This window comes from Aulostomus chinensis, chromosome 24 (genome assembly GCF_037954235.1).
Source record: "Aulostomus chinensis isolate RoL2024-O1b breed Wild chromosome 24, RoL_Achi_v1.0, whole genome shotgun sequence".
Classification (NCBI taxonomy): Eukaryota; Metazoa; Chordata; class Actinopteri; order Syngnathiformes; family Aulostomidae; genus Aulostomus; species Aulostomus chinensis.
In genome coordinates, this window is record NC_141343.1 from 9324240 (window position 1) to 9348880 (window position 24641).

General features: G+C 41.1%; 1 protein-coding gene across 1 annotated transcript in view; it reads left to right on the plus strand.

Moving 5' to 3' along the window:
- LOC147238637 (receptor-type tyrosine-protein phosphatase delta-like) overlaps nt 1-24641 on the plus strand; it is a 134922-nt gene that overhangs the window by 79496 nt on the left and 30785 nt on the right. Inside the window, 18 exon segments of the mRNA XM_086196681.1 lie at nt 1210-1398; nt 3032-3040; nt 3793-3810; nt 5816-5926; nt 9783-10052; nt 10877-11458; nt 12874-13019; nt 13373-13517; nt 15162-15467; nt 16384-16577; nt 16870-16896; nt 17196-17313; nt 18054-18641; nt 19092-19192; nt 19268-19524; nt 20406-20499; nt 22525-22734; nt 24267-24427. Coding sequence (XP_086052807.1) covers nt 1210-1398; nt 3032-3040; nt 3793-3810; nt 5816-5926; nt 9783-10052; nt 10877-11458; nt 12874-13019; nt 13373-13517; nt 15162-15467; nt 16384-16577; nt 16870-16896; nt 17196-17313; nt 18054-18641; nt 19092-19192; nt 19268-19524; nt 20406-20499; nt 22525-22734; nt 24267-24427 — 3526 coding nt within the window.

Here is a 24641-nt window from a genome sequence, read left to right on the forward strand (position 1 = left end):
CACAGCGGGGATTGGGGGGGGGGGGGTTTAAGGTGCACATAAACCTCATTGGCATTCAGAATGTGCAGGTCTTGTTTTGCAGATTAACACTTCGCTAACATTGCGGAGAGGCATATGGGGATCTTATGGTCGACGGAACATTCTACACTTTAACCCTCTCAGAGATCATCACTTGCTGCAAGCTTAAATTACATCCCGTTTAAAGCACTTGAAAGCTAAGAGTCTTTGTTTAGCTTTAAGAAGATGTTTTAGGAGCGATGTGAAGCGGCGGGGGGGGGGGGGGGGGCGCGAAGACACAAATTCCAGCTCAACTTTAGTCAGCAACTGTTAAATATGAGGAGTCTTTTTGTCAAGCGAAGGGAAACAGCTGGCCTGCCTGTGTCCAAAGATATCTGCGGCTTAATGTTTAATAGCACATCGTATGAATTTACTAACTAATTATCTGCAAGATGGCGAATACGCTTTTTTTTCTCTTTCTAAAAATATTGACGCACTCTCTTCGAGTGGCGACGGTCGTACAGCAAATATGTTGGTCGTGTCACGTAATGGCTTTAGAATTACAACGCCATCTGCATTTAGATTTCTGCTCGCTTTTGAAACGCAATTCTGTCTGCCGCTGGTTTTTGGAACTCCACTGGGAGAAGAAAAAGCTCAATTTACGGTGACAAGGCATCCGAGTCAGGCTGGTTAATATATATTTTCATACAAAAATAGCAGTTTTCTCTCTCTCTCTCTCTGTCTCTGCTTTCATGTCTTCATTACAGACTAAATGAGTGAATAAGGTTTTCCTCCCCGTGTTATTCTCTTGCTCCACCCTGAAGCAAACCTCGGCTGTAGTTCCTTGTCGGCATGGAGCAATACTGTGTCATTACTCCATATTAAATCACGGCAATTTCATTTAACCTTCTCATGGAACTTTCTTCTCTCTTATTTCCGATTCAATCTTTGTGGCGCCGCCACTTAGGAACACTTGAAAACTTGTCTGATTCCACTTTCATTACCTGGAGCTACTTAAATCGTCTTGCTGTTCAATTTGACTGTTGTTTTCATGTCTGACTATGTTGAGGGAAGGGACCTTTTTTAAACGTTGGAGATGATGATTGCTTTTTTTTTTTGGTCCATCTTTTATCCTTCAGCTCAGCCCCGTCTCTCCACGCCGCCTCTGTAACCGCCGACTCAATCTCACTTCCCGTTTTCGTTTCTTTGCAGAGGATCAGCTGCCCCCTGGTTTCCCCACCATAGACATGGGCCCACAGTTAAAAGTGGTGGAGCGAACACGTACCGCCACCATGCTCTGTGCCGCCAGCGGCAACCCCGACCCTGACATTTCCTGGTTCAAAGACTTCCTCCCCGTCAACACCACCAACAACAATGGACGCATAAAACAGCTCAGATCAGGTAGGTTTCCTCTACTGAAAATCACCAAACAGGGATTTCTTCTCTCTTTCTCTCGTCTCCTCTTTATGACCCCTAATGTCTCCTCTGTTCTTTCACCCTATTCTTCCTCCCATGACTTAACTTGTCATTTGGCTTTTATTTTTTTTAGGTAATGGCATTGTTTCTACTAGTCTTCTATTCTCTGCGCGCCCCGGTGTGTGCTGTCTGTGTGTCTCCCTCTGTCTTCCAGTGTTGTCATGGGCTGTTGGGATTGTTTGCCGTCTTTGTTTGCTGGCTTCTGCCTTAACTTTCTGCCCTCATCGTTCACTGCTGTGACTTCTTACGATGAATTCTTTTGCCGTTTTTCGATTTGATTTGATTCACTGCATTGGTGCAGTATTTTCCTTTTTTTTGTGGTTCCATTCTCTTCATTTTCTTTAGACTTTTTTTTTTGTGATTAATATTCAACATACAGCTTCATTCAGAATCTGCAAAGAAGAATGATATTCAACTATTTCATTACAATGAAGAATTATAATAATTCTCCCCTGATTTCCTTCGATAGTTGGAGAAAACTTTCAAAAGCGGGACCCTTAAAGGAATAGTTTGAATTTAATGGGCGTAGAGTTGTATGAGGTAGCCATCCGTCGTCAGGGTTTCATCTTCTGTGGATAATAAATGTATCACATCTCATATAAAACGGATGAATGCCCACCACATTTTTTTTTTTCAAATAAACATAAAACGATTGTTTGCGCGAAAGTACGCCGTATCGGTATCATTTTTGCTGCTTCACTCCTGCCGTCCAGCAGCCTCGTTTTTCGGCTCCACAGCTGGACTTGCAGAATCACGAGAAAATGGCGCCAAGCGAAGTGGCGAACATGTAAAAAATATAGCGAATGTGGAAAAGGATCGAGACTTTTTTTTTTTTTTCTTTTAGAGGGTGGTTCGTTGCTGGGAATTTTAAATTTGTTTCCCTGCGGTACTCTGCACTGAGGACTCACATCTGCTGAAGGTAGTAACTTCACAATAAATGACAACCTCAAACAACCCCGCTTCAAACAATCCAAACTATCCCTTTAAGACGCTTCAGAAACAAACAGACAAAAAATTTACTTGGTATAAAACCTTGTTTAGGTTGAAAAAAAAAATCTCATAAAAAGAACTCTTGGATGCTAATTAGCCACAGTCGTGTGTAAACTTCCTTGTAGCAGCTATTCCCTTCCGTGAGCCTTTAGATTTACAGCCCCCGCTTTAATGTGGAGATGCCAGCTTTGTTTTAATTTGCCTAAGAATCTCAAGATGTCTCCCAAAAAAAAAAAAAAAAACACCTTCAAAAATGTTTCCTTATAGCTTGCAGCTTTACGTGCCGATCTATGGCGACACCTTAGCACATGTAACTTTGAGTCTTGTATGTTTAACCATCTGTCTTCACAGATTTCAGCTGTCCTTTGTTAATTCGTCTTGTTAACCTTACTTCCTGACTTCGTTGTTTGAGAGAAATGTGTAGCGTTAACCCTTATTTCTAATGTGCCACTTTGATTCACCTCGACTTGATAAAGCATTAAAGAAACCTTGTTAACTCAACTTACCTTAAAGAATATAATCATATTCTTATGCTGTCTTTCTTCTCTCTATATTTTTAAATCTACAGAATCCTTTGGTAAGTGCTTAGCTCTAAAGCACACATCACTCCCTCCTCCCCCCCACTAATTTCCATGTGTCCGACAACTATTAAAATGCATGGCATGCATTTTACTAACAGATTAGTTCCAGGGCTACTATAGTTGAGGCAGACACACTCCTCCCTCACTCCACGGTGTTCACGTGTCACGCCACTGCCAGTGGTATCACCTTTATCTTTAGCTTAGGAATCACCAAAAGTTAGCATTATATGGCTAGATACTGACCTGGGTAATAACCTGTCCTCACATGTTTGTTACTTACTCACTGACCCACCACTTACTCACTTAAATTTTTTTTTTTTCTTTTTAAATTTAACAAACAAACAAACAATCGGAAACAAAGGTTTGGAAAGAAGTTTAGGGAGGTGACCAGCTCAGGTCAAGCAAAGGGATTTCAAGGCTTTTACACTTTCACGCTTTCATACAGTCGTCAGTCTTTCCCTTTCAATAGATGATCTTCAGAAGCCATTTCCAAAATGGCACCTCCCCGTGGTTATATCAATATACAAGTGCTCTTTCTGGTTTTTCTATGATGCTCCTGTCTTTTTTTGCCAGTAGAGTTCAGAAAAGTTCTTATTCTCTTTCTCTCTCCTTTCTCTTTCCTCTAGTACCTTTATTTACGTACCCTGTTAAATCTAATTTGATTCTTCTTCCAAAGCCCCCAGCCTCTATCTACTCGTACTAATGCTTCTTCTTTCTAATCTTATTTGCATTCATATTATCCACCCAGGTGGTACACCAATAAGAGGTAAGAGTGCTGAACTGACGTTCACAGAATGAAAATAATACAAATTCATTCTTGCTGTCAACCCATCCATTCAACTGAATCACTTCCATTTCTGTCCTGTTTACCAAGTCCCATTACATTCATATGGACCTTCCTTCTTATTTGTCCCGTTCTGTTGACTAAATTCGTATTTCATCTTTTTTGTCTATGCTTTATTTACTTCTTTGTATTCTGGTTTCAAGAGCCTGTTTAACTCAGTTGTGATATGCTTGCCCTGGCTCGAATAAGCATATCCAATGACAATTATTTTTTTAAACTATATTTTTTTTCCCGTTCATTTTTGTTTTCGTTTTGGCCATAGCAAATCATGCGTCCCTCTTTTTGTCCAACTAAAACAACCAAGCATTTTTCCCCCTTAGCTGTTCTTGTTCAGCACTTAAAAAAAAAAAAAAAAAAAAAATGCACAGATGCTGCGGAGTCAAGCAGGCATGCTGAAGACAACATTGCCTCTCCTTTGCTTTTTTCTCCCAAAGAATTCTTTCTATCTTTGCAAACTATTTTTTTCCATTTCTTCTATTTACTTTCCTCTCCTGTACCTCTACAAAAAAGCCCAAACAACCACTTTTTTGATAAAGTTTCTACGGTGCTTTTTTTTCCTCTTTCACCTATTTTTCTTACTTTTCTTGGGTTTGAAGACTATTTTACTTTTTGACTTTTTTTTCTTCAGGGTTTGGGGAATGCAAACTGTAGAGTCTGGCGGGGACCCGATTGGCTCATTTTTGCCGTGTGACATGGAGCTGGAGAGTTGTTGATTCATAAAAGCCATTTTTCCCTGGTCATGTGACACCACACTGCTGATCCCATTGGTGGATTTTTATGGGTGTCTTTTGTAGCTTTCACAAGCTAAAGCAGTGGTTGGTTACATTCTTGTCGGCTCCGGCTGATATTTTGAATTTTGTCTTCTAATACAATTGCATTTTATTTTTCAGCTAAGGGTTGTCAGAAGGTTGTAAGTTGTGCTGACATACATTTCTTGCTAAGATTTGCATGTCAAAACTTTTGTTCCAGAGGGTAATATGTTTGGATTTGCCTGACAATATAATTAATATTTTTCCACATATATGAGCAGCTATTTTCAATTTTTTTGTATGCGCTGCATTTTTTTTGGAAAGTTACTTCACCGAGATGAAGTCCAAAATTATTCTGTTTCGAGAATATTGCACTTGATCTGTGATTGAATATGCTAAAATTCATATCTAAATTTCTTTCGTTCAATTGTCCTCCCTTGTTATGCTGCTTTCTTATACTGTAAACCTCTTTTGTTTGATCCATGTTTCCCTGAAGCAGTATCACTCATCCCCATATTGACCAGTCCAGTGACATGTTGTATATTGAAGGGCTTGCCCCTATTCCTCTAAATGATACATATATTTAAAAAAAAAAAAAAAAGACAAATTCATTGGCGCTAGGATGAGTGTCTCTCACTAAACCCTTAAAAGTTAAAATGTAATCAGACGTTTTTTTTTTTTCTCTCACAAAGAAAAACTGTAAATGTATGACAGTCAAGGAATAACTTTGGTGCATTTCTTTTTCAAAGCCTTACTTGTCCTTTCTCTTGTTAGGCCTATTCAGAAAAAGAAAAAAAAAAAAGAATATTTGTATTACAATGTTTTGCATGATTACCATTTGCAGCAATCCCTTCCCACTGTATAGTAGGCTCCATTTTGCCTCAATCAGTGGATCAGACTGTGATAATGATAGGGGATGAACTCTAAATGATTAAGCTTACAGTAATGTATATCAGAATGGAGTCTTTTATTGAATATTGATTAATTTCCCACGCAACTTTCCTCAGACTGTCCAACTGCTGAGGCTTGTGAAGACAAAGCAAAACTAGAAATGAAGGGGGCTGACGCTGGTCTCCCTGAGGTTTTGGATTTTTAATTTTTGCATGTAAACTTGATCTGTACAGCTTTATTTTAACCAAACCTACCCCGCTGCCCCCCCGTGTCTTATTCCTAACCAGGAGCCCTCCAGATAGAGCAGAGCGAAGAGTCCGACCAGGGCAAGTATGAATGTGTGGCGACCAACAACGATGGAACCCGTTACTCTGCGCCAGCCAATCTATATGTCCGAGGTAGGAAACGTGCAGGCTACACTGGCATCAAACACTCCATATTCTTGAAATGTTCTGAGTAACTTTAAAGCCAATAGAGTCTGCAGGGGCCATGTCACATGAGAGCATTGTAAGTACGCTTTTGGTTCATTCTTCTTGTGTTATTGACTTACCTGCACTGATTGAATCCGTTATGAGTTTCCGGTCCTGTCTGTTTACTTTCCTAACACCGATGACAAGAGTCTTGCTGTGTTTATCTACTAATTGCCTTTCAAACCTGACTGCTGAAGGGGGAAGAGGGTGGATGACCCCCCCCCCCCCCCCCCACCACCACCCCCCCCACCCCCACCCCCTACCACTAGTCCCAACTTTTGCCCCTAGTAGATCCATTTTTCTCCTGAATAATCATCATTGGAAGGACATATGAAAGCTCATTATTTCCAATACTGGAATTATATTTAATTAATACATTTAAGTAGTTGAGATTAAAAACTGGGACGCAACATTGAAACGACTTGTTCAAACAGCTGTTGCTACACAGATTCGAAAACTAAATATGGTTGTTTGCGTCTGCTGCTGCATTTATTCACAGTGGCTCGCATTTTTTTTTTCTCTCCTGTAAATATTTGGTACTTTTATTTTATTTTTTTTTTTTTTTTACTGCTTCTCACTTTTTTGCATACAGCAGTAAAGGTTTCATAGGATTTCACAAGTCAAATCTCTCTTTCGTTACGTTTATATGAAACGAAACTTCATACAGTCCTCAGTTACTGAATGAGTGAATAAAGTTTAAAGATTGCGTTTACTGAAATACCTGTGTTTCATTAAGTGTACTTTTATTTTGATAGAAATACAGACTGCTCAGTCCTATGGTTAGCTTTTATAATCACATATAATAAATGAAAGAGGCAATGCATGAAAAGCATTTATTTCAATTATACATGTCAGCTAACCATATGGCTGACACAGAATGTGTTCAGAGGAGTCATTCTCTCGTTTCTGATGTTTGAGCTTTGTAGCCAGGGAGATACCAGGGGGCTCCCTGCACCTCTGGGACAGCAAGTCCTTCAAATTGTTTAAGTAGCATTTGAACACCTTAAACATGGTCTTTTTACTCTCTGTGTTTCCCTTGTTTTTTCTCCTTCCCCCCTATTTTCATTTTGTTCTGCATCAAAATCCCTACATCCCTCAGAGCTCCGAGAAGGTTGGTGTGTGTTTTTACTCTCTGAATCCAACACAAAACTGAAAAAAAAATGGTTCTTTTTTTTTTTGCAACAACAAAACAAATCTCAGAATGAGTTATCGTACTGATGCATTTTCATTTCTTTTTTGCCGCAACTGACATTTTGTCTCTCTTTGTCGCTCATGAAGTGCTCATGTTCTCGCTGGTGGTTGTTGTCAGAATGCTTGACTGTTGAAAAGCTGCTGCATGTTTGCGCCCTGAAAGCGGAAGTGCAGCGGAACAACGCCATTTGCATGGTCACCCCAAGCTCCTTTCCCCCAGTTCTTACCCCTACCCTTCTCCTGTCGGTGTTCCCGCTCGGTACAATAGCTCGGAAAGATTAGAATAAAATTTTTAAAAAAAGACAGATTTTATCGATGATTTAAAAAAAAAAAAAAAGGGACAATAAAATAAAAACGATGTGACTGAATGAATTTGTACGAGCCACAGGAGCAAATAGCTGCTGCGCTCTATGGATGCAGGACTGCAGCACAACTCTCAAAACTCCCCTATGGTGCTCTCTGCAATTGAAATTTCTCAGAGACAAAAAAATATGTGAATGCTAAATCCATCAGACGCTGTAATTGGCACTAAAGACAAGAGTTAAGCTGTTAAAAAAAAAAACAACCTTGCCCTGAGAGATTCTACACTTCCTTCTGACGAGGATGTTTCTGCGCAGGAAGTCATGAAAGAATGATGTATTTAGAGGGTTATCCACAAGACTTGACAAATGTAATGATATTCGAATGAGCAGGATAATATTATGTCTGTGGGGAGTGTGATCCAATTGGATATTAATTACATTTTGAGTGAGAGAACTGTTGTATTTAATAATGCAAGCGGTTCCCCTAGATTTCCTCTCCGGAGAGCAGCAGTCTGCTTAACAGAACGGGCTCTGTGAATTCATAGTAGACAGCAGGGAACGCAAGTTGAATATAGCGATTACCTGTGCAAGTTTAGAGTCGCAGGAACCACGATGGTGGCTGTTTACAAAGCAGAGTCCACGATCGAGCGACGGGAACAATTGTTGATGCTTCTTTAAGTGCTCTAACCCTGCGAGGATTTCTTCAGGGTTCATTGTAGGAAGCAATCTAAGCTTATAATCATCTATTTTGACGAACATGAGCGGAAACACCGACTTCCTGTCTGGTTCCCCAATGCCTCAGCCCTTCAGTTCTCCACATCATTAAGAAATACTTTCGTGTACTCACAAGTGCAGGAGAAGATATATTTTTCTTGCCCTGTTCACTCTGTTTCCATTCTTTCCAAGATATTGTTACAGGACCTTTAGCCGCATTGACAGTCATGCAGCGCGCTCACATTACCACTTCTTTTAACAGAATACTCTCTATCACTCTGACCCCGTTGCCGTAGATTTTGCCCTCACAACCCGCTTCCTCTGACTCCCCAAATGATTGCCTCACAAATTCACCCCATGTTCTTGCATGCATAACGGACAGTGTCCTCTAGGAGGCCTTGACGTTTTCCACGGCTGTTGCAGACGTCACACACTTACCTAAAAGATAACCTTTAATTTGAAATTACTTTTATTTTTCATCAGTGGTTTTTTTTGGGAGGGGGGGGTGTTTTCCACGAGAGCGGTCAAATAATATTCAACTAGTGTGTACTGAGTATGAGGAGTACTCACAGTAGAAATAAAATTGCATGACAAACAGATGTTTTTTCCTTTGAGAACTAAGTCGACCAAAATGCTCTTACAGCTATTTTCTGCATGTCTTTACAATGCTGAAGAATTTAAGATCATATGCTGAGGAAACAAACTGAAGAAAATCCATCCAGCCTGTCCCAGCTGACATTGGGCGAGAGGCGGGATTCACCCTGGACGGGTCGCCAGTCCTTCGCAGGGCAATCAAGAGCAATTAGAGGCTCAGTGTCTTGCTCAAGGACACTTCCACATGGTCACCGGGGGAACCAGCAATCCTTCGGTTGCTAAATGGCCACTCTACCTCTGAGCAATGCTGCCGCCATGTTAATAAGTTCCTCTTGCAAAACGCTAAACCAAAAAAAAAAAAAATACACCAGCATAAAAACAGAATACGAATTCTATTTTATCCATTCTCATAGCATAGCTTTGCATTCCAGGTAGGCTTCTAATCTCGTACAATTACGAAGAAAAAGTACTGCAAAAGGATTTATTTTATCTCTTTGCGCTTCTGTTGTAGCCTCTCAGGGTCAAAAGTAATAAATGTAATACATTAGTCTTCCAAATGATACGTTTGACAGCGCTACTGTAACTTACAGAAAACACTCCTCCCCTCGTTGTGTGTTCCTACTCCTTCTAAGTGTTATCTCTGTCGTTGGATGTGAGAATATGGTGCGGCACATTCTCTCACATCAGCTGGAAGCGAAAGTTGCCTCTTTGCATTCAGCTCTGGAGTGTTTTTTGACTCTCCAGCACTTTGTATTGGGTTTTGTTTTGTTTTTTTCTGTGCAGATCGTGACACGGTATTTTGTGCATGGTGCTCGTGTTGATGTTTACCCACTGAGATCTCTCAAATGAAACGTGTTGTTTTCTTCTATCTTGTGCCACATATTTGGAGAGACATTGATATTTTTGTTTTCTTCTTAAAACATTTCTGAAGCGTTTTCTGTCGTTGCCTTTGGGATCCTTACACTGCTGTTTGTCTTTTCCAGTACGTCGGGTGCCACCGCGTTTCTCCATTCCACCTACAGACAATGAGATCATGCCAGGCGGCAGCGTGAACATCACGTGTGTGGCGGTGGGTTCTCCCATGCCATACGTCAAGTGGATGCTAGGGGCTGAAGACCTCACACCCGAGGACGACATGCCCATTGGACGGAACGTCTTAGAGCTTACAGATGTACGGCAGTCAGCCAACTACACCTGTGTGGCCATGTCTACCCTGGGAGTGATTGAAGCGGTGGCACAGATAACAGTTAAAGGTATTTATAATTCAAGATTTTGCAGGTTCTGTTTGTTGCTGCTGTTATATTTTGAGGGAACTACGGAAGAACTGGCAGGAGAAAGTTATTTCCCGCTCACTCCTGTGAAAAGTCATCGATGGAGGATTCCTTAGAGCTTTGGACAAAACTCGCACTAGCCGCACTGCATTAGGTGCTGGATTGAGAATAAAGTGAGGTGCTTATCTTGCAGCTGGAAAGCTACAGCACCACACACCCACCATTTCTGTTAGCCACAGGTAGAAGAAGAAGAGGGACGTGCAAACTGTAGTGTGAATCGTTAGGCGTCATGTTACTTATCTGAGTGTAATCATATCTACCAGAAAGATAGGCCCATACAGGTGCCACCGTGTACACACGAGGGATCGAGTCACGTACGCAAACACACAGCTTTTCTTTTTCTGAGACATAACACTGCGATATTAGTCACAATAACAGTCTGACAGCAAGCTCCCCTGTAGCGTACTTCAGATGGCATATAAAGACAATCTATTGCCCTGATATCTTTTTGCCATGCGGCACAGCATGGGGAATTAAAGCAATAAATTTACCTGTTAAATTTTTAAAGTGATAAACACTGGGAAATGTGAGATTCATGACAACATTTTCAGCCTCTGCCCACAGCGCATGCAGGCCTTTCAACTCATGGATCAAGACTATCGTTGAACACAAATAGCTTGCAACATATGGATCTATTATGAATTCAGATAAACTGTATTTGGCAAAAAGATATCATGTGCAATGCATGTGGTTTTAAAGAGTAAATAACTTGGGTTTGTTTTGTTTTTTTCCAATAATTATGGCAGCATTGCCCAAGGCTCCTGGCATTCCTGTGGTAACAGAGCGCACAGCCACCAGCATAACACTGACCTGGGATTCTGGTAATCCTGAACCTGTCTCCTACTACATCATCCAACACAAGTCCAAGTACTCAGAGGATTCCTACAAGGAGATTGATGGTGTGGCCACCACTCGGTACAGCGTGGGGGGCCTCAGCCCGTACTCGGACTATGAGTTTCGGGTGGTGGCGGTGAACAACATTGGGAGAGGGCCACCCAGTGAGAGCATCGAAGCTAAAACAGCTGAGCAGGCGCCCAGCACGGCACCGAGACAAGTCAGAGGTCACATGCTGAGCACCACCACAGCTGTCATCCACTGGGATGAGCCAGAGGAAGCAAACGGCCAGATCATGGGCTACAGAGTCTACTACACCATGGACTCCACCCAACATGTCAACCTCTGGGAGAAGCAGATTGTACGAGGTTCAAACTTTGTCACCATCCAGGGCCTCATCCCGAATAAAACCTACTACATCAAGGTGTTGGCCTACACCTCAGTAGGTGACGGACCTCTTTCTCCAGACCTTCAGATTATTGCTAAAACGGGAGGTGAGTATTATCGATCGCTTCCCTCGAGGATTTTCATATCATTGGTTTGTTTGTCTTTGTCGTTTAGCACAGTATTTGGACAGATATTTGATCAAACCGCAGATCCGTTTGCAAATATTTCCGGTAGTCTCCTTTTTGATTTATAGGCCGTTACGCTCATGTCCAACCAAAACCTGAGTGGTTGAACAATCGCATGTGTTAATTTCATCAGAAGAAAAGTGCTAAATAAACAGCCTTCAAGGATTAATCCATTATTTCTGGCGAGAGGACCTACAGACTGACAGGGCTGGATACCATAGGTCAATAATTTGTTGGCACACAAAGAATCTCGTAGGTAACCACCCACCACCAAAACATAGTAAAATATTTGATACCAGTATTTGGTTCAAAGGAGCAATTTCATCAGGGTTGTGCTGCGAGTTCTCTCTGATGTTTCTGTAAGGGTGGGGCGGGAGCCTCCACACACACACACACACACACACACACACACACCAGTCAGAGTCCAAAGCCGAGTGGCTGAACTGTGTGAATGAATCCTGAACTCGTTACTGCAATAAAACCTTCACTCGTAAAACAAAAACAAGACAGAAGTGTTTAGGATATCAAACCGCCTGTTCAACAAGCCTATGCAGGAATGCAGTATTTCTTCCTACTTTGTCTACAAGCTCCCATCTATTTAGTATTAAGCCTCGTTTTTTGTTTTTTTTTGCGCACAGACCTCAGAAGTAGCTAAAGTTTTAAATTCATGGCGAGGCAGTGTGTCCTTTGCATTCGTCGGTTTATTTTTGCAGTAACATATTTTTCTTAAATATTTCAGTTGTCTGTGTGACTGTTTATTTGTTCGTTTATGTCTATATTTTACATTGGTAGTCGGGGGGTGTTTCTTGCGTTTAACAATTGCAGTGGGCCTCATTGTGATTTTGATTGAATTTCAATAAATTGTGCAGACCCAGTTTTTTTTTTTTAATGCCGTGACTTCAAATTAAACCTGAGTCAAAATACTACAAATGTCCTTAATCCACAGTTAAACTCGAAGTATCACAAACATTTCTGCTGCTGCTTTTTTAAGTCACTGATCCTAATTAGTGGGTTCCAGTTGTTAACCAGAACTGTAAACATCTTCAGGGTGTCAACACAAACTCATCTGGCTCGGTGGGAAAAACGTGTTTTGGAATTGGGAAATCCAAGAAAAAGAAATACAAATATCTCAATGTTTACTTCCTATGACAAAGATTTGTTTTCCAGAGTGAATCAACCATGCATCATGGGTCTGCACTGAGACTATTTTGGATGAAAAGAAAGCGACGCGGCTCTTGTAGCAATAACTCTTTGCGAAAAAAAGTGGCGTCTGTAAAAGCACGACTGTGGCGATAATGAATGGAGAGTAATAAATTCATCTTTCATTCTCTTCCTAGTTCCCTCCCAGCCGACGGACTTCAAAGGAGAAGCCAAATCAGAAACCAGTATTTTACTTTCATGGGTCACGCCAGCACAGACTGGACAGGAAAATCAAATTACAGGATATGAACTCATGTACAGGAAGAGGGATGACAAAGAAGAGGTATTTATTTTCATTTGACTACATTTTGCCATTGTACCTATTTTTTTTTAATCATGCAAATTCTTCGAAACAAAGAGGAACAGTAATGTACAGTCACAAAAAAATGCTTTTCCCTACATACTAATAATTTTAGCAAGTGAATATAAATTGATACGGATTTCTAAGGAAGCTTACAGTCACGTGTCTGCTGATGTACTGTCAAATTCAAGAATGAAATAATGCATAAATAGGTATTTGTTGTTTTCACCTCAAACATACATTTTTTTAAAAAATACATTGGTTTGGTTCTTCGATATAAAATGGAGGCCAAAACATTGAACTCTGAGCTAACCATGCGAAAACTTTCCTCACAGAAACGCATCAGCTTTGAGCCGACGACAACATACCTACTGAAGGAGTTGAAGCCCTTCACTACTTATACTTTTCGGCTGGCTGCCCGCAGTAAACATGGAGTTGGAGCTTACACCAATGAGATCTCTGCAGAAACTCCACAAACACGTAGGTCTTCTTCCTTATCTCAGCTCTAAACACTTTTTGGATTTTCAAATGCATTCTAGATTTCCTCAAACTGAAAAGAGACTAAATGTCAAGAGGGTCCCGAGAACAGATAAAGGGAGTATATTACATTTAAAAAAAAGGGCAGGTGCATTTGAAAAAAGCCAAGATGCTTTTAAAGCAATCAGTAAAGAGAACGTGGTGGTCGGGTAGATTTTATGGAGTCTATTCGACCACCATGAAAAGGTTGCCTGGTGTACCCAAGCTTTCCTGTGAAGTCACGAGACAAGGTAACCAACACTGTCCCTTCTCCAACATCACGTTCTTGGCTTAACTCCATGATAAGACCTTGGTTTGTCCATGTCTGCCTTAGCCAACTATTTATCTCGTCAAAGGGCACGGTCAGCCTACGAGAAGCCTTGTCTCTTGACGTTGCATGTCAGCCAATAATGAGAGAGCAGAGATTTCATTTTATTATTTTTATTTTGTGAGACTGAGCTTTCTGTGTAGCAGTAGAACCACTTTTACAGACATCAAAGGAATTCCCCCAAACACAAAGCCGCAACGGTCATGAAGCTCAATTCAAATTAGTGTTAAAAAAAGAAAAGGAAAGAATAAAGTCGGGGACATCATAGAAAGCTCAAACAACTGTTGTCTCTGTAGCGAGGGACACTTTCACCCAGACGACCTCATATTTATGAGACAGGTCGAAACTGCATTGAAAAGTATCAACTCGCAAGATCTGATCCGACATTCTGCATTTAAATTTGAACATCCGACATAAATCTGAGGTCTCTGAAAGACAAACGCAGTGATAAGGTAGGTGTAACAAGTTTAGCTGCGCTGCTGACCCGATGTGTATTCTGAGAACATTTATGTCGTGAACTGAAGTGAAGTGCATGCCAATGTAATCAGAATCTAATAAATCCAGTCATGTCTCCTTGGGAAGTTCTCTGTTGTACAATCAGGCTTTTACCACAAACCAACAGGCTTCGGAAAGGTTGGTGACAAATACAACATTTTTCTACTTTAAACTCGTTAAAGCATCAACCTTTATGTTTTTGGATTGATGGTAACTGCTTGCTAAATTTTTCAGAAGGTTTTTATTTAATTTGGCTTGGTTCATATGGCTTTTATTCGTTCTTAATTTCATTTTTTTTTAAAAAAAAGGTTCAGATTTTCAATTTTTTCTACATGAAAGGATAAAGGGCTCTACAGAAATAACATATTAGGAAATATGATTTCTGTTTCCCTTTTTGTTTTTATTGTTTTAATACGAAGGTAGGTTTATATATGGCAAAGCTGTCCCTTTTTTCCAACCAACACCCTCCATTCATCATTGATGTTTCCAATTTTGTGTTTGTATTTGCCTTTTGTTTATTTTTTTCCTCGTGTTGTTGTATTGATTTAAAATATCATGTATTTACCGACATCCTCATTGTGCTCCGTCCTCATTTTTTCTTGTTTTATTTCCTTTTCTTTTTTTCCCCTTTGTTTGGACATTTCAACAATCACCACCCCAATAAAAACAACAACTTAAAAAAAAAACAACAACAAAAAATGACATTCTTCAAACAAATAAAACACAAAAAAAAAAAAAAAAAAAAAAAACCACCACCACCACCTTCTCCAAATTCAACCAACCAGAACCCTCAGGCTCACCACAGGAAGTCAAGTGTTCTAGCCCCAGCTCCACCAACATCCTGGTAAGTTGGCAGCCACCCCCGATGGAATTACAAAACGGAATCATAACGCAATACACCATCCAATATGCCGCAACTGAAGGGGATGATACCGCTCCACGTCAAGTCACCGGAATCCCTCCAGAAAGCACTCAGTACCTTTTGGAAAACTTGGAAAAATGGACAAAGTACCATGTGACAGTCACTGCTCATACAGATGTTGGAGCAGGACCAGAAAGCCTGCCGCAGCTCGTCCGCACAGAGGAGGATGGTATGTGTTCGCTAAAACAACAGCTCCAGCTGCAAATCCAGTCTTTACCTTCCTTTTCAAATACTAACAACCTCGCCTTTCTCTACAAGCCCCTCTTCTTTTTGTACACCCTCTGCCTGCTTCTAATATGACTGTCACCCACTTGACATGTTTTGCCCACTTTTGGACTTTTTTTTTTTTTTAATTTTTTTGCCGCATCACAAACTGTGACTCACTTTCCGAAAGCACTTTTTGGGCTTTTTAACCCCCCCCCCCTTCCTCTTTACGCTGCTCAATTTCAACATATGGTATGGCATTTTTAGTTGCAGGCCTCCAACTTCCTGTCCCACCTGTCATTTTTGAGACTTTGAAATATTCTCTGCAGTGTTTTGTGTTTTTTTTTTGAATGGCAGCATTTTTTTCAAGGAACTTGGCAAATACACAAGTTCTGGACTGTGAGAATAAGAAAAGGTGGAATATTTTTCTGAAGGCCATTTTTTTTCTATGTATATATACTTTTTCCCCTCCGTCATGTGATATAATCATTTTAATTCATTTTTATCCCTTGCTTCATAGCCAAAATTCTTGTAGTGCTTCAAGTATTTCAAACACTTGAAGCCCCCTTTTGGCTCCACTTTTCTATTTTGGCAAAACACATTTTTATTCCATGTTTTTAAAATTCACTTTACCCATTTTTAATGTTTCAAGATTAGGTCAGCTGTCAGACCTGTTCTTGCTGTTGTTTTTTTCCCCCTTACCATTGTTGAAATATTGATGTCATGCAGTGCTTGTTGCAGTTTGCTGCACTTTTGTGATTTTTTTTTTCCCACTGCAGTATTTTGCGCTACAGCTTTGGCCAAGATTTAATAGAAAGTTGGAAGGAGGGGGGTTCTCTATAATTTTGACCTTTTGCTTCTATCCCATGGTGTTCCTCCAGTTCCTAGCGGGCCACCTCGTAAAGTTGAGGTGGAGGCTGTCAACTCATCATCAATTAAAGTGATCTGGCGTTCACCGATGCCCACCAAGCAACACGGTCAGATCCGAGGGTACCAGGTGCACTATGTCAGGATGGTTAATGGGGAGCCCACAGGACAGCCAGTCATCAAGGACATCCTGATTGATGATGCCCAGGTACAACAACCCTCCTCTGCCAGCCACCTCACCTATCAGACACATCATAGCACTTTATTTCTCTTGTCTTCTTGTGCGCCACAGCAAAGCATAAAAAAATGTTTTTTTTCCCATTATGTGTAGTCAAATATAATTGCAGTTATTGAACTGTATGAGCGTAATTGTTTTTAACCATCGAAATAAATCAATTTAAGCACTCGAGATGAATTTGTGCAAACTAGTTTTTCAGCAGTGTTTAGTGTCTGACCTTATTTGTTGGGTCTTTTCCTTTTTTTCTTTACATGATAATCAGTGGGAATATGATGATTCAACCGAACATGTGAGTAGTTGAATTATGTTGTTTCCCCTTCTGTCATCCTCTGCACGAATGTGTCTGAGCTCATTTGGAGTTTATTGCCTGGTTAATTGAGAACAAAAAAAAAGACCATTCAAACTAGCCAAACAGATGTTGAGCTAACAACTAAAAAAAAAAAAAAAGAAAGTTAATATTTGAAAGGTTACCAATATTTTGTCTTTTCCCACTGAAATGTGCCTCCATTTGTCACTTATCTCAGTACTTGTTTAAATCTACCCATCAGCAAATGAATGTTCTGCAATTCAAGTCCAACATCTTTACAGGAAATGATCATCACAGAGCTGCAGGCTGAGACCACGTATTCGGTTACTGTGGCTGCCTATACAACAAAGGGCGACGGAGCACGCAGCAAACCCAAACTGATCACCACCACTGGCGCAGGTAATGTAGACATTACTGCTAAAAAAAAGACAACTGTATCACTCCTTTGCACTACACTCAGCCAAAAACAGCTCCCTCTTTTGACCTCTGTAAGGCCGCGATGTACTCACCACACTGCACATCCACCTTGGTCTGGCATTCAAATTGGGGGCTCTAGCGTACAACAACATAGTTAATCAAACCCTTTAAAAGAAGGTGAAGTTCTCGGTTTTTGCCAATCAACAGCAATTAAAATGATTAAATTTTTTTTATAGATATGATAGACAGATAGATGGCCGATATAGGTATATACATATATCTTTATATTAAATGTGGGATGTTGTATAAAGGAACCTGGTGCAAGACTCTTATATTCCTTGGTAAAAGCCCATAATGTTGCATATACCAGTAACTTGTTGGTGTTGCGGGATCAAGAGCTATCCTGGAGCGTGAACACTGGCACCCTTCCGGTCAGCACAGTCATGAAATCTCAATTGCGTGGGGACAGATGGGGTCCACCACACCCCGCTGACATGGATGGACGACAGCATTTACGTCACACTGACCGATGCAAACCCCATTGGTTAACCTGAATCAGTATTTCTAATGTGCATTTGAACCTTTATATACTAAGACAATTGGATAGATATTGAATGCCAACCAACATTTTACTCAAATTACATTTACAGGCAGTTGCAACCATGATTCTTCATATTTTTTTTTATAATAAGGTGCTCCTTTCTCCATTGATACTGTCTTAGTTCCTGAAAAGCCTCGTCTAATGGTCAGTACAACCAACATGGGCACAGCTCTCCTGCAGTGGCATCCCCCAGCAGTGACCCACGGGCCTCTTCAAGGCTACCGCCTCCGATTTGGCCGGAAAGACCTGGATCCACTGACTGTTATTGAGTTCCCCGAACGGGAGAACCACTACACAACCAAAGAGATCCACAAGGGAGCCTCATACACCTTCCGCCTTTCTGCGAGGAACAAGGTGGGCTTTGGTGAAGAGACAGTCAAAGAAGTCACCACAAATGAGGATGTCCCAAGCGGCTACCCTCAGAAAATCACAGCAGAAGGTGCCACCACCTCCACCATTCAGGTTAGCTGGCAACCTGTTCTGCTGGCGGAGCGAAACGGCCAAATAGTAAAATACGCTCTGCAGTATAAGGACATCAACAGCCCGCGCAGCCCCTCGGAACTGTTCATCACAGCCCCTGAATCAACCGTCATCTTGGATGGCCTTAAGGCAGATACCACTTATGATATTAAAATGTGTGCCTTCACCAGCAAGGGTTCTGGCCCCAATAGCCCAAGTGTCCAATTCAGGACACAGCCTTTGGATCAAGGTAGGACCAGTCCCTGAACCCTCATAGCGCTTACCTTTTTTTCAAAACCAACCTTTCCCTGTGCAGCTCTTTATCAACACCAGCTTCCTCTGAAAGCCTCAAATGGCAGACAAGTATGGAATCAAACAGAAGACTGTTATTAAAATCCAACCCATAATCTTCCTAAAAAAAAAAGAAAAAAAAAAGTATGCTTTAATAACTCACATGGAGTAAGTATGGATGTTTTTTTTGTTTGTTTTTTTTGTCTTGTCAGTCAAGAAAAGGTCAGTCATTCAATTTAGAGGTGGGTGTTGGTAAGAAGGTAAGCCGACAGCATTTAGTTCAGCTGTTAGTGCTGATTTCAGTCTGGTTTTGATGGAGGCATTCTCAGGTAAGCACTGGAATGGGGCCATTAGTGATAGGTGAGGAGGATGTTTTGAGTCTAAATCACCTGCTCCCCCTTTCTTTTAGCAGTGTTTGCAAAAAATTTCCACGTGAGAGCAGCCATGAAGACATCAGTGTTGCTGACATGGGAAATCCCAGACACCTACAACCCAGCTCAACCTTTCACAGTGAGGATCATTCAGATGACCTTTTCAGATGTAGTCTCTGCAACACATATTCTAACTCAAATATCTGGCGGACAGATCCTCTACGATAACGGGCAAAGTGTGGAGGTGGATGGCAAGCTGACTCAGAAGCTAATTACTGGTCTTCAACCTGAGACACAGTACTCCTTCCTCCTGACCAACCGTGGCAACAGCGCTGGAGGGTTGCAGCACCGTGTATCCACCATGACGGCCCCAGACATCCTGCGCTCCAAACCCGCCCTGATTGGCAAGACCAACTCTGACGGTATGGTGACTGTCGAGTTACCACCAGTGCAAACATCTGAACGAGTAAGGTGAGTAGAGATGGTCCAATGTGGTACCGCAAATTTAGTTGTCAAGTATAATCTGATTGGACTTTATGAAAGTTTTTTTTTTTTTACAATTGTAATGAAGTCACTCCGGCAGTCAGATGTTCTTCCCTTGTATTAAATAACTGATTATTTCTTCCTGTTGTGTGGAAACAAACAAATTAATTTAACAATTGACCTTGTCAGAAGTGATTTTTGCAAAATGCAGTCATTTACATTCATCCCTGCAATTCAGTGTAATATCCACAGTCATTACAAAGCCCAGCACATTTAGGTGTCTAAGCCCTGTAAAGTGTCTTGGAGTCTTTCAGCAAAGCTTGCTGGGGGTTGTTCCAAGGCCAAAAAGGACATCTGATTGTAGACCAACGCTTCAAACCCATCTTGGGTTTTCAGATCTTGCACTTGGCCCATGCAAGCGCTTAAGCTAATTAGTTTCCCATTAGCCTGCCACACTGCCTTCCTGGCTAACACTAGCGAGTGCAGTGCCCATGCAGGAAGCCCAGAAACCCAGAAACCTCTGGCAGATGCCATAATCTCTCTTGCCACCCCTGATGAAGGGATGGAAATCTCTTTGATTTGTTATCTGTCCTGTTTTCATAAGGGTCTCCTCATCTACACATGGGGGTCTGAGCAAAGAATAGCTTTGTTGATAGACAAAACGGCTGGCATGAAGTGATGGGAAAATAATATGAGCACTGTCAGAATTTTTTTTTGTCCTGTTTTCCATGTTTTTGTTCTCCTTTGGAAGCGTTTGATGTTTGAAACTGACCACTGACTTGCAAATACAACTTCTTTTGAAAACAATGAATTTCTAACCTTTTCTACAATGTCAATGTGCTGCAGTTTACGCTTTTGTTTTTTCCTAGGGGATATTACATTGTTGTAGTGCCTCTGAAGAAGCAGCGAACTGGCAAGTTTTTCAAACCCTGGGACAATCCTGACGAAATGAATTTGGAGGAGGTAGGTTCAAAAGGATGAGCTGCTTTTAATGACTCAGATTACCAGGAAAGAAAAGTAAAAATAGCCAATGTAAAAATGTCATCCCCCCCCCCCCCCCCATCCAGTTTTGTACTCACGCCTGAGCAGCGCATACATAACTCGACACACACACACACACACCTTTTCTCAAAGCAGGGAAAAAAAGTTGAAGCAGTTTGGAGGCCAGGAGGAACAGGACATGAGTCTTGCTGATTGACGCAAATAGCTGCAGAGAGCACTGTTCATATGGAAATGAGAACATGAAGTAGCCATCAAGTGCACTGCAAACTCAAACTCCATCCCCACCTCCTCCTCTTTGCGTCTGTGGTAATTACCTGAAGAGCTGCATCAAGCCTTCATCCCTCTTCTCATATCATGCAAAGCTCCAGTAACGCATACGCACAAAACACTTTACAACTTTTATATTCAGCCGGCAGAGGTGATTCATGGTACACTGCATGTGTGACTTAAAAGTGTAAGCAAATGACCAATTACATTAGACATTTTCTTTTTGATGCGGATAATGATCGCTCTTTTTCTCATTAATACATGATTCTGCTGTCACCTCAGGGATTATATAGAAATTAAAACTTCTTGATTTATTCAGGTTAAAGAAATCGTCTAAAAAAAAAAAAAATTCAGTTCGCATTACAAATAAGTTTTACTTGAAATTGCAGCATTCACTAAATTAATATGACCTTAACATCACAATATCTCATGTGTCAGGAAGGCTATAAGAAAATACACCCCGTTTCATCTGGCATTGGCTTTACAGCTCGTGCCTACAGGCCCATGTCTGTAGCCTTGACCGATTGCCCAAAAGTCGCCCCGCTGTCAGAATTTATTTGTTTGTCAATATTGGCACTCACCTTTTCACAACTTTTCCCAAGGGCAGCTAGATTTAGCCGTGTTGACAGGAGAGATGATTGAAGACATTATCGGGCAGCACCAACAGCCCAGCAGCCAAAACAGAACACACACAAGAACGCACACACTCTAATGTGAATGACAGGCGCATGCGGTGTCCTCACACGCGCACACACACACACACGCACACGCACGCTGACACTTTCACACTAGTCAGAGATATGAACTCAGACGCCGAACAACAAGCTGGGTATGATTAGCATAATTATGATCTACATTTGATGCAGGAATTTAAAAAGTTTGACCATACAGACTTTGGAAGGAGGACACACTTGATGTATTTCTTTTTAGCCTCCACTTATTATCATTATTGGGCGGTGAGGCAGAGGTGGTGATTTGGCACCAACATTAATTACCTGAGGACAAAATGAATCTGAGAGGGGGAGAAAAAAATGCAGCAGCTTGACATGTTATAATTCCTTTTGAAAACTGGCAGCAGAGTTTAAAAAATAAAAGGACAAAAGCACTCAGACTTTTTTAGTCTTTTCTGCCAGTAGCATATCTCAAATTTTGAAGGGACTGTTTATTGAAGTTGGAAAAATTTATTTTGGAGCCATTTGTTGACGCAGCACATAATGCCATCGATCGTCCTTTCCTCTCACTTGAAAAAGGACAATGAAAAACATTCAGAATACGTAACAATCGCGCGGATTATCATAACTCCTCCTAATTTGCATATTTGTTTGACCATCTGTTGCAAAAATGTCACGAGATTGTATCATTAGTGGAAAAAAAATAATCGAGCTATGTGAATGTTAAATTGATTTCGCCCTTTTTTTCCTTCTTCTCCTGTTTGAAGCTGTTGGATAATCTTCAACTGTTTTCTATGGTGGAAATCCACACAATCTTTTAATCTCACAATCTTTTGTCGTCCAAACCCGGATGAATAAAGTCATTGATCTGATTCTGTTTTGGCTTCTGAAATCAGCATCTTCAGCTCAGCAATCGGGGGGGGGGGGGGGGGGGGGGGGGGGGGGATTGATAGATGTGGTTTGTTTGTGCGTTGTTGATTTTTTTTCACGTGTGTTGGAACATGTCCCTCCACGTTATCAACCGTCTGCCACTTTCTCTTCGCTGTAGCTGCTGAAGGAGATAAACCGCACGAGCAGAGGCCTTCGATTTCGCAGGCAGGCTGAACCCAAAGCCTATATCGCTGCCTACTTCAAAGACCTCCCCAAAGAGTTCACCTTGGGAGATGACAAGATCTACGGAGACTTTGAAAATAAGCAACTCCAGAATGGCCAGGAGTACATCTTCTTTGTGCTTGCAGTTCTGGAGATGTCTGAAAATGTAAGCCTCACACTGTATCTGCTCAGTTTTGCATATTATATACGTGTGCGTTTCATATATGCCTTATTCAAGCTGCTAGCCATCTCATGTTCTTTGTGTAAATAGCTGTGAATAGACAGAAAGGGTAGAATACACTATATTTTGGTGAAGGTGAACCTTTATGACGCTTTCACTACAAAATGTAAAGCTGCAGCCAGCCCGAGAAGTTGACCCCTGCTGCTTTAGGGCGAGAAACCCCTTAAGACCAAAGCTGATTGCAAGAATACCCTGATAACAGGGCATCTCTTTAATTGCGCCCTACGTCCTGTCCACCTTATCTCCGCTGCTGCTGCAAGTGTGTGTGTGTGTGTGCGCGCATATGTGTATATGTCTGTCTGGATGGAAGACTGGAGCGCTGCATGATTAGGCAGCTGCAGGCAAGGTGATGGATTTGATGAGCTGCAAGGTCTATATAAGTGCTGCCTCACACTCCCTCCACTAACCCTGCGTTCAGGTAGAGCAAAAACGATAATGACGGACGGAGGGAAATCTCTAATTTGCCCACTTAAGCATATATTTTCTTCCCCAAAGACCATTTCTAATCTTCTTAAAATGGGAAATAGTTCAATCAGGCCTCCTGCTTTGAACCAACGGGTCAAAGTGGGTCAGTGTGATTCAGGACTCCGTGCAGCTGCCTGCCAAAATCAAAATACATTTTATCCCACTTGCCAGCATTTACAGCAAGAAAAACAACTAGTACATTAGGTTAAGTAAAAACAACTAATAGTTTTCAGGAAAGTTGCTGGGTTAGTTTTTGTGTATTCCAAGCCGTGGAGAGCAGGTCAAGCAAGCGAATTCATCGTCGGAAAATCTTCACACCTTAAACACAACGCTGGGAAAGTTGCATTTGCTTCATTGTTGCTGTACTCGAGTTATTCACTTTTTCCACAGCGAAATCATGTACTTTACTGATGTTATTTGTACCGTACAAGGACAATGAAGTGTTTTGACTTTTGATTCAATCATTGAGTGTTTCAATCATTGAGTGTTTGGCCGACACGTTGCCAGCATGTTTCTTTTCATACCTCGTTTCAATGAACAAAAGATGTCTTTAAAAAATGAGAAAAATGTGAAATTAACAGACTTGCTAAAAAAAAAAAAAAAGTACATAATATGAAGCAGAATGTGTTGAAGATTGCAAAATTTCCAAGTTTCTTCCAATTATTCGAACCTTTTTTTTTTTATTCTTTTCTTCAACATTTTCAAAACACTCCCTGGCCTCCCTGACATGATATTTGTCAAACGATTTACATAAATTGTGTCATAACACGGGAAAACATCAGTGATACGAACAAGACCTATCATCCGAATTAATTCCAGATTATTAATGGGTGTAGAGAAACCTTTTAATTATATCCTCGGCTATGTTGCGCTTGACTTGTCCCTCATATGCCACCAAGTATTACATGCGCAAGAAAAGGAATAAAAGTAATCTTGACACACTTAAGAATGTTGTTGAACACTGATGACTGGTTTGCTTTCTCCTGGTTTAGATCATGTATGCCACCAGCCCCTACTCAGACCCAGTTGTTTCAGCCGACATTGACCCCCAGCCGATCATTGATGAAGAGGAAGGGCTCATCTGGGTAGTGGGCCCTGTGCTAGCTGTTGTCTTCATCATATGCATAGTCATCGCCATCCTCCTCTACAAGAGGTGAGGATCTGAAATGTCCACAAGTCAGAATCCAAAATATTGTTTCCCACGGGGCTTTGAATGTGAGGTACAATACGTTGCCAGGGAATGGAAACAGAGTACATGTAATTACTTAGATATGTGCGTGTATTCAAAATTCATGAGTGAACATTCAACATTCATGTTTCACCATTCAATATTCAACACACATGACAGCAATACATGCGTCAGCCCT